The sequence below is a fragment of the Anopheles bellator genome, chromosome 2, assembly GCF_943735745.2.
Source record: "Anopheles bellator chromosome 2, idAnoBellAS_SP24_06.2, whole genome shotgun sequence".
Classification (NCBI taxonomy): domain Eukaryota; kingdom Metazoa; phylum Arthropoda; class Insecta; order Diptera; family Culicidae; genus Anopheles; species Anopheles bellator.
The window spans coordinates 21,747,103-21,757,868 of record NC_071286.1 but is presented as its reverse complement, the minus strand read 5'-3'; the positions used below and the strand labels follow the sequence as shown (position 1 = coordinate 21,757,868).

General features: G+C 55.8%; 1 protein-coding gene across 1 annotated transcript in view; it reads right to left on the bottom strand.

Annotated features, from left to right (window-relative positions):
* Nucleotides 1-1,220: 1,220 nt before the first annotated feature.
* Nucleotides 1,221-10,766, bottom strand: part of LOC131207176 (uncharacterized) — a 29,065-nt gene continuing 19,519 nt past the window's right edge. The window contains exons 5-6 of the mRNA XM_058199788.1: nt 1,505-2,889; nt 1,221-1,429 (exon numbers count right to left, since the gene is read on the bottom strand). Of these exons, the coding sequence (XP_058055771.1) occupies nt 1,221-1,429; nt 1,505-2,889 (1,594 nt within the window). The remainder of the gene's footprint in view (nt 1,430-1,504; nt 2,890-10,766) is intronic.

Sequence of the window (10,766 nt, the reverse complement as noted above, 5' to 3'; positions counted from 1 at the left end):
ACCCCTGGCGGCGACGTCGGTGACGTGTCACGGCGTGTGACTTTTGTTTTTCGCACAAAAACAAGGTACGCGCATCCGCCAGCCACCCGGGCGGTGGTGGGCCTTAAAGTCCGGAGAAAAGGACAAATGGATATACACTGTGCCTGTGCCCTAGGTCGTTGTTGTTGCTGTTGCTGTAATGGCGGTCCTGACCTCCGAACGCCTCGCAGCGCGCGTTATTATTGGGAAGGGATTCTTTTTTCGTTTAAATACGTTTTCTCGATCACCGTTACTCCACTCGAGCGTCCATTTTACGTCCAGTGGTTCCTTTGTCTCTCTCTCTCTCGCTCGCTCGCTCTCTCGTCTTCTCTCTCTCTCTCGAAACATGCCTATTCCCTAAATCTAAACGCGTTCACTCACTCCCCTGCACCAAACTGCACTTGGCAACTTGGCACATGCCCTCACTCACGCACGCCAATCACGCAGTCACGCGGGTCAGTCTCACTAACGGAAGAAGTGTTTTTTGCCTTTTTTTTCTTTTAATTCGTAATGCCTATCACAATTCACTCGTTCACTCGTTCTGCACACAAACATCGCTACGGTTGTCGTTGCCCTACGGTTGTCCCTTCCCGAAACTCGATCGTTTTTCCCATTTTTGCGCTTGTCCGGTGCTTCGAATTTCATTTCGATTGATCTGTTGTATCGATCGTAATTTGCGATCGTTTTCTGTTTTAGCTAGTGTTTCTTCTACGCGTTCCATTTTTTTTTATATTCTAGTCGTCCTTTTCTCCAATGATTCAGTGTTCGTTTGTGTGTATGAACTCTCTCGTCGCGCGTCGTGTGAGGATTGGTGATAAAATGATAAATTGCGAATCGCCGTGCATGCCTTCAAAGCCTTCGTGCCCCAGCCCCTTCCCCAAGAGTGGCTGTGCTTGCGTGTGGTTATGAGTTACGAATTATTTGAGGGCCTTAAAAGGGGCGAATGGGCGAGAAAACAAACAAAGAGATTCTCTGTCCTCTACTGGTCGTCGGGGGGTGTCGTTTCGTAACCGGAAAAAGCCGTGATCCCTCGTGGGAGAGATTTCGGGAGTGGAAAGTTCAGAAAACAAAGAAAAATCCCTCTAATTCCGGAGAGTTGTGGCGGAGATGTGTCTCTCTTTCGGTCTCTCCCTCTCTCTCTCTCTCTCTCTCTCTCCCTCTGTTTCAATTTTGGTGGGATGATTCCAGCCTGAGAGGGTGCCTTAAAAGTGTCGCCCGGTGTAACCACTGTCGTACAGTTTGCACATCGAGTCCGCTCGACTTCCGGTCAGCGTGGGCGTGGGCACCACCGACGAGCCCATCGAGGCGTTCTCGAACTGACGCTGCTTCCGGCGGCGCTGCCACAGATAGGTCCAGATGGCAATGACGGCCAGCTGGCCGAGCAGGAAGATTGCACCGGCGACGATTAGACCTGTCAGAGGGAACGGGAAAGGCGTTAGCTGGAACCGCTCAAGCGTCCGCGCCTGTCGTTCGCCAAACAACTTACCCAATCCGTTCACGCAGAAACCTTGGCCGTCGTTGGCCACGAACACGGTTTCGCTGCTGCTGACCTTCGGTTTGGCGCCCTGCTGCTTCTCGAAGCCGAACTTGTCCGTGATCTGGATCGACTGCACCAGCAGCATATCGTCCTGCGGGGCCTGGCGGGTCGTTTCGCGGCGATGGCGGCGCATGGCCGCGTCCACGACGGCGGTCGCGTTGACCGAGCGCCGCTTGCGTCCGTACGACACCATCGAGCGCAGCTCACCGACGAAGTCGTCCTGGTCGCACTGTACCGGCTCGCAGGTCGGCATGCACGGTGTCACCAGGGCACGGAACTGCACCATCTCGGAGGACGGGAACTTGAACGCGTCAAAGTGCGACAGCAGGATCTTGCCGGACGAGGCACTCTTGTAGATCGGGCCCATGATGAAGTGATCCGTCGGGCAGCCGCGGGCATCGATCAGCGTGATCTCGCTGCTGTCGACCCCGTCCATGGCGACCAGTTCGCGGACGAAGATCTCGTACGGGGACTGCGGGTCCAGGATCTCGAAGCGCAGTGCCAGGGGGTCGCCCACCTCGGCCGTGCGCATCATCTCGCTGCCGTCGCGCGTCGTAATCTTCATGACCACGTTCGGCGAGTCGACGACCACCTCCTCCGAGAGCGCCGGCTCGATGTCGCCGGTCACGTCCAGGTCCACGTCGTTCGAGACGGTCTTGTTGGTGAGATCGTACTGGCAGGTGACGGCCAGCCCCAGATCCGAGGACGTCACGATCGTGTCGTGGTGCTGGATGACCACGTCGTTCAGGTAGCGGCCGAGCCCGTTCTGGCGCACGTTGCAGTCGATGTCCTGGTAGCCCATGCGCAGCTCGAACTCGAGCGAGTTCTTCACGTCGACCGAGCACGAGTTGGGGGCACCCTTCGCGTACACCTTGCCGTCGAACAGCTTGGAGGTGCGAATCTTGGCGATCATGTCTCCGGCGCGGCACTCGATCGATACGTTGTAGCACGACGACAGCTCGTACGTGGCCGCTTCCGGTACGTCCAGGTACGGGTCCTGGATGTCCGACAGTGTGGCGCGGCTGTGGTGCGACAGGCGGCACACCATGTCCCCGGTGTCGCCGTAGTCGTACGAGTGGCACCGGTAGGGAGAGCTCAGGCACAGCTCGCGGCACTCGTCCACGCTCGCCACGTCCTGGTACACGGAGTCCACCGTTTTCAGGATGCGCCCGGACAGGCGCTTGAACTCGCACAGCTTCGTCGGCTCCTCGGCGCAGTTGTTCTCCAGATAGTCGGCCCCGTCGCCCGCTTGGAACGCCGACGAGCCGGCCAGCGTGATGCGGTCCATGTCCGACAGTTCGCACGTCATCGTGGTCTGGTAAAAGTTGGCCGACCTGTGAACGAAAGTGCATTAGGACACTCCATTAGTCTGTGTAGTCGGTTTGGAGTCGATTTGAGGGGGGATGGCTCGAGCTATCGGTGGCCGCAATTAGCATCACCGTGGCCTACTCCGACGGTCCGTGGAAAACAAACTGAAAGCGGCCCCATCATAATGCGCCCAATCCGCGCGCGCTCATCACACCACGGAACGAGTATTGCTACAAATTGGTGCCGGTGGTGCGATGCATTCTGGTCCGGGCTGGAAAACCTGGCCTGGCCTTCGGCCGATTGGGTTCTTGCTTCACGCGACCGGCACCATCGGCCGTGAAAACCAAACACAACGGTAGCCACACAGAATCCCCACACACACAGACCGTTATGTTGCTGGTGCGGCTGCCGTATTCAAATCGGTATAATTTAATCTCGCTGCCTCTCGCTGGACCGATGGACCAGCGTGTGTCCTACTTCGGGGCAACCGGCTCCAGTCCAGTCGGCCGCATCCCGTGAGCCTTTTAAACGCGGTCCGCTAACGGATCGCGCGCCGTGAATTCTTCGTGCGCCCAAGACAACTCGGTGGCCGGTTGGGCTGGGGGTGGTGGATGGCTTGTTTGCGTGTCACGCCGTTGTGTCCGACGGGTGGCAGTAATTATAATAATTGATCAATTTCTCCCGATAGCGGCAGGCCGCAGCGCCGGCTGCGGGTCCGTATCGAACGGCAAATTTGTTTCCGGGTCGGATCCGGGCGCGCCAGGATCGTATATTGTTGGGTCGTCGTCGTCGCCGACATGTCATGCGAAAAGTTCTGCAGATAGAAAGTGACCTCCATCGACCAGTCCCCAGATGGCGCTGTCGCCCCGCGAACGATAAGAGAGTAAGAGTACTGGCCCACAGCCGTAGGGGGACCCTTCGGGCTGCGGGCGTCTTTGTCTGGGGCGCAGAAAGTGGAGCGTACCGAATGCGCAAGTGTGTCTCATTTGCAAGTGGATGCCCCATCCGCCATTGTCCGCCACCGCGGAGATGCCCCCCGGGGAGGAACACGCCTGTGAGATCGGGAGGAGGCGCCAGGCGTTCCCCCCGGGGGTTGTTGTCTGCGGTTTTTTGGCAGCTTTCCATTTCTGCTTCCCCGAGAGTTTCCCGACGGCACCGGGCCCAGGCACCCGATTGTAGGTTTTTCTTTCATCCACGTCACGCTTCAGGTGGGTGCTTCTCACTCGAACCGGGACGAGAAGTTCTCTGCGGTTACACGCTGCCTGCCTGACTGGCAGGGCAGGGCTGGGTGGTGGCTGATCGGTCCGGTTCATGCCGCTAATGGAGTCATTCCCCTGTCCGGAAATTCGATCAGCTCAATTCGAGTGTAAAAAAAAGCGAGTGACCAGTTCTGCAGCAGTCAGTGGCACTGGGGCCAGAGCATCGGCCAGTTTCGGTTGCCGTCCAGAATGATGGTTAATTTATTCCGAGGCGACGCTTTCTTTCGCGAATGCGCCCAGGAGTCGTAAAAAAAGCCGTAGCCCCGCGTGTTGTGTGGCGCACAGGGTGACCACCGGATGAAATACCGGCAGATTATACCGGGCATTGGCGTACTGTGTTTTTTTTTCTGTGCCGTGGTGGTGATAAAAGAAAAATACCCGAGAAGAAACGAGTTCTTAACACTCCCGGGCGGGCTTAAAGAAGTAGAAGATCCCATCCCGGGGTTCACCTGTGTTATCGTCTTAACTGAGCCAACTGGCCGCCATCCCCGGCGGGGAAGGGGCGCTCTTAATTGAAAACACCGCGCGCAGAAAAATTGCCGGAATCTCTGGGAGACAATTTTTGGACAGGTCCGGCCAGGGCCGAGAAGCCTCGAAAGGCTCATATCTAATGATCACCCGGTCCGTCGGGGGTCGTTGATCAATCCGCGTGTGCGCACACGCATACCGGACGCAATCAGCGGGACGGGCCCCGGATCGTGGACCGGTGACCCTCCCGTGGTGTTGTTTTTTTCCTTTTAATGTCTTTTCGCGGATCGCACCGAAAGGTGGATCACCTTTATGTGTGGGATCGGATGTATCGGATCCGAAAGGGACGTCGAAATCATCTGACGTGGACTTTGAACCCGGTTTTAGTGGATATGTGCCTTTTACTAGGGGGCTACACGAAGCGTGAAAACTAGCGTAAAATTAATTTGTAATGTCAAAACGTTTACGCTTCGTGTGGCAGCAAAAATATAAAAACGAAACGTGAAACGTGTTTACGTTCGTGTTTTTGGTCCAAGAAAATAGAAATAGAAGAGAAATTAATTGATTTCTGAATTTTTTTATCTGTTTTTTTCCGATTTTGTTGCTATACCAGCAAATAAAAACATAAATTATCCTCTGTTTGTAAGCAAAGCGTATGAAAAAAATAATTACGCTCGGGTTTACGCCTCGCGCGAGCCGTAAACGCCGTGACAGCCCCGCAGCAGTTTGGCATTAATCATTAATGTCAAAATCATTACGTTACGCTTGATGTAGCCCCCCAGTTAGACCTTACATTGAGTTGGAGTTGCTCGACATTCCAACAAATATTTAATTGGAATCTATGAAACTGATTTGAAATTTTTCTACGGAAGGGACATTTTTTTTACTCGAATGGACTAGTTCCCAGTAGACAGTTGTTAGTCAACCGCTCGATTGCTCCCGAAGCTGAAGGTGTTCCACCTTGCGCTCCTCGTGGCCCAGTACCCACGGAAGTGTGACTTTTCTAACCGATTTAATGCCCTATCAGTCGCGACGCAATCATTATCGCGACGCCTTTTGGTGACGCCGTGGACACCACGCGACCACTTAAGATGCTGGGGAGAGTTCTGAAACTTAATTTTTTTTTTCCTCTCTTCTGTGGAAACCATCATTATTTTTTTGGGGGTTGATTTCGGACGATCTGGCGTGTTGTGCTTTGGCGTGCGGTGACAACCGGACCAGGCACCCGGTCCGGCGGGGTTCATTGAACCAGAAACGTCCTTGACAGAGACAGCCAGAGGTAATACGGTCGGTACGGAAAGGCGGCGAGTAAATTGAGATGTTTTGGTGGTCACCGGCGGAAACGGGTGCCATGATGACATCTTGGCAAGACCGCAAGACACAGACGGAACGGCGGGCCCCGGTTCCGGTGGTTTGCACTCGATGATTGATTACTCGCGATGCCCGGCGCCCATTCTTCGCACTGACGCTGACTGACGGACCCGAGGCGGTAGCTACAACCGATCGACAGCTCGCTCGCTCTCGGGAACCTGATCCGAGCGAAGATCGATGGCCCCCTTGAAGGGGAGTTCCATTCCGCCGCTTCATTCTCCTAGCCGACGCTAAGCTGACGATCTGGTCGGCAGATCGATCCACCAGGGGCCGGTGTTCCGCGACGCGATTTGTTCACTGTCATGTTTTCCCCGGATTACCATTCGGGGTGCAGCGGTGTCCCCGGCCGTGGCCGCGTTTGTGTGGCAATAATTGGCGATCATTAGAGTTGCGTCCGCGGGTTTGTCGCGGCGCGGCCCGCGGATGATGCATTGCGCCGCGCCAGGTATCGGTTTCGGCAACGGCCGCTTCCTTCTTGTTCCCGGGTTCCAAGACACGCTCCACTGGACGAGGCTCGGGCTAGGCTTGTGCTGTCGTCGCCGTCGTCGTCGTTTACCCTCGGCATGAGATGTAGCGCGCAAGATGCTGTCCCCCCGGTCTAGAAACCCCAGGGAACCCGCTCCACGCGCTCGCTCTGGATTAGGTGGTGTCAGGGCCGGGGCGCGTGGAATGCTTGCTGTACCACGGTTTTAACAAGCGCATATGCGGTGTGGTGCTTTATTAAATCAAAAGGGCGTTCAATGGCGGACATCGGCGCAAGGTGGAGGAACCGAACCCTCTCGTTCTGGCGCCCGTTCTAAACTCTTAACCGGGGTCGATGGCTGGACCGGGCGCAGATAGGACCAATAATAATAGGTTCACGGTCCACGCGGTACTGCGGTGGGGAAGGCTTTGGAATAGATATGGTGGTGGCTCCCCTTTGTGTTCGGCTCTCCGTCCAGATGTCCGCCTTAGCCCCGGCTTACGGGGTACCGAGTCAAGCCCGGCGCGGTACCAAATCGAGAGCCCGAAAGAACGTGGCGTGGCGGTCTGGTCTGGTTCATAAGTGCATTGACAGAGACCGCTGTACGGGACCTGGGAGGGACCAAGGACCTCCGCGCCGAGAACTCCAAATTGGACGACAGGGTCCAAAGGGAACGGCAAGAAAAGATTCTTATCAGTGAAAGGGAGAAGGCTGCCTGGCGGGCTGGCTGGCTGGTTCCGGTAATGGGGCAGCGGCCTCCGGTTGGGTCCGAGGTGGGGATAAAATATAAAATATGTACATCCTCTTCCTGTGGGGCGACGGCGGCGGCAGGGCAGAAGCACGGCGAGAGACGCAGGGTCCGCGCTTAATGGTCCGCTGTTGTTTGTTAACAATTGGCGAAAGATGTCCTCTCCTGTTTGGGGCCGACCGAGAGCCGGGAAGGGGCTCGGTCAGGGGCCTATGCTTCTCCATTCTTGGGCCCGGGCTGCCTAGTCATCATCGGCCATCTCTCGGGGGGAGGGTGCTCCAAAGAAGGAGCTCTAGCGGCGGCGCTGGCGGCAGCGTCGTCGTCGTTTCCGCTATAGGCGGAGTGAGGTCGTGGTTCAAATAGTAATTGTTTTCTCGCTGCTATCGCCCGAACAATAATGATACGGTATGAGCCTACGGTCTCTAACCTATTCTGGGCTCCAGGTTTGCTTGCTCGCGCTGGCCTTTCGGTCGGTCGGTCGGTCGCTTGGTTGGTCAAAGCCCCGCAGAACCCTGGCGAGCGTGACCACCAGCACCACCACCAGGTAACGGGGCAGGTTCGGCGAGCTGGTTCCGCCGACTGCAAGGTGCTTAGGTGCAGACACGGAGTGTTAAGGAGATGGCGTCCAGAACGGGAAGAATATAATTAACAGGTTGTTATGGGGATTCTTTCATTCCGCGGCCCGCCGCGCTTTTGGCCGAATGCGCGGAAGAATGACGCAGAACTCGTGGGGACACCGGGGGGTCGGGTGTGTGTGATCCATTTTGTGCTAATAAGACAAGGTATCAGGCGACCTCTGCGGACGGCGGAAACCGTAGCCGGCGCAGGTTACCGCGGCCAACGTCGGTGGCGATGCGCGGAGGGATAGTAATTGGAATGTCAGAGTCGCTCCTCGGTCTTGGGTTCTTGGGCCCTTGGGATGATGGGGAGGTGATCAGCCATGTCGCCCCGACAAGATCTACGGCCGGCTGGCTGGCTGGGCGCTGTTTTTGATGCTTATCGTCATGCTGACGCGAGGAGGATATGCTCGCTCGCCAAAACAGCCGCCATACCCGGGGCTGACCTTAGAGCGCAGAGAGCGTGGCGCGCTATCGCCCGATCTCGTCCCGCACGGGTTGCGGTTAATTGCGGTGCTCCAGCCCCCCCCCCGTACCGGCGCCTGGGGGGCTGTAGATTTATGGAAAATGTCACTCCGCGCACGCTTTGCCCTTTTTGGCGCATCCTGGCGGATGCTTATGTTTCAATCCGGTCCCAACGACCGAAACTAATGTTTCCATTAGGCCCGTGCCCGTGCGCATAATTTGCGCAAATGTCAGAGGCATGGCGTTGGGTGTAGAACATCTCGAGGAGGGTTCCTCGGCATTTTAAGGCCGACTTCCTGTCCACTGTCACGGTGGGGTTTTGGTTACCGCGCCGTCGGATGGGTTTCCCCAAGATCCGCGGGGTCAAAATTCACATTTGCCGAACGATCACCGTCGGGAATCGTGGAGAGCTGCTACGTGGGCCACGGATTTCTGTAGCGTCAGAGAACTATATATTGCAGTTCTAGCGCCAAGTGGTGCTTTCGTGGTGTTCGTTGGGCAATTTGGTTAGAGGGAGACCCTTCAACCGACGATCACCGATTCCGGCGCTCAGTTGATCGTAAAGTTTGCCGAAGAGCTAGATTCGATTCTTCGATTTTCGAACTGAGTTCGATTCTTTAAATATACGAAAGAAGAAAGTAGATAGAGTAGCATGCTTCTTGTGCACACTGATTTAGAGTTTCCTACTTCAAAGAAAGTGAATCGCTTCAGTATAAATAATTAATCGACTGTCAGCCGTCAGTCACACGAGAAACGTTTTCGCTTGCCAGGTCTCTGTGTCACGATTTTTACAGTTGGACCAGTTTGAGATTCTTCAAAAAGTCAAGTGTTAGAGGTACTTCACTTACTTTCAGTGATTAATCTTGTGGTTAATGATCGTTACTCAACACAAAAAAGTGGATTTGACAATAAAACATTTATCCATTCATCCACTCGGTACTCGGGACTTATCGCTCCACCTAGCACATAGTTCCCCAATTTCTCCGCTGGCTCGTTATTTTATCACCACCTGACCATCTGCCGGTCTCGTCTTAACGCCCGTGACAGTTCGCACCCCTCAGCCGCCTTGGGGAGTCTTGGGTTACTTCCACGAAACTTCCACGCTCCGGAAGATCACCGCGATCGCGTGCCGTGATCGGTGCCGGGCAGGGCCGGATTGTGTGACACTATAAATCAGACTCGAAATTATGGCCCATTATGCCCGCCACGACAGGTGTGCAGGCAGACGGGTTGTTGGGGTGGTTCGTAGGACTCCGGGTGATTATGTCTTCAGCTCGCGAACGCTTCGAGCGTGAGCGTGTTTTTGCTTATCTCGAGTAATTGGCCACCCGATTGGCCAGAGCCCGCTAGTGCCGGCTAGTGCATTAATTAATTTGTGCACACACGTGCACCACCCCCTGGACCGGAACCGCCCGCCCGGACGCCCCATTAGCAAATGAACTATTTATTTCTCAACACCCGGGCCGCGCTCCCTTGGCTATCGGGAGCAAGCGGGCCCCGGGAAGGTTGGCACGGATGCAGCCACTGCCTCTGGAGGGCCAGTGCGCTCGGAATGCGGTCGTGGAAGCCCAAAGGGATGCTGGGTGTGTGTGGATAGTGGTCGGATCGCGGATTTGATAGCACACGCAAGCAGAGACACTTCGGAGCGAGCTCCACCAGAGGCGTAACGAGCGAAATAACACGGCATAAATAATGAATAATTGTAATTGAGTAATCAAAAGCCCTTCCGCCGCGCCGGGTACTAACCACACACCGTCGGCTGGCGGACTGGCTCGGACCTGATCAACCGGAACCGGAGCCGATGGTTTGATGGTTGGCCTGTCCGGGTGGGGTGCCCTGCTGGAGCTGGAGCTGGAGAGCTACATAGTTGTGCTGTGCTTTGGCCGGGCGCTGCTTGTGAGTAATTGGGTCAATCGAAAATGATGTTGAGAGATGCTGCCCATCCACACAGCCGCAGTAACGGGCCCGCACTCTTGGGGTCTGGTGGTTTCGCCCGCTTCTTCTTCCTCCTTCTGCACATCATCAGTGCTCTCGCACTCATTAACACCTTCTCTTTCGCCGGGATGTGTTCCCGTTGTGCACGGGAACGAGAACTATGTGTTCGCTATGCTCTCCTGGCGAGATCGATCGACCATTTATTCCTGTAGGGCACCTGTTTCGCCGGGCGATCCCGGGTGCTGCCGGGGCTGCGTGGGGTGTACAGTTAGACCCGAGCGCCAACACTCCTGAGCGGTGAGCCCATTTTCGCCAGCCAGCCAGCCGAACTAGTTACAAGGTCGTAATGGGCGCCGCCCGGGGCCCGTTGCTTATTTATGTTTGAGGTCTGTTTGTGTTCGCCGTTTGACGAAACGCTTCGTCCGTTCTCGCTCCATTCTGGCCCCAACATTCCAGCAATTGTAACGGCGGGAGAATTATGTTGCCCATGGAGCCGGTGCCGTAATGTATTCCACGTTTTTACGATCGGCAGCATGATCGTCGTCGAAATCGTGACGTCGTCAGTGACGGGTGGTGG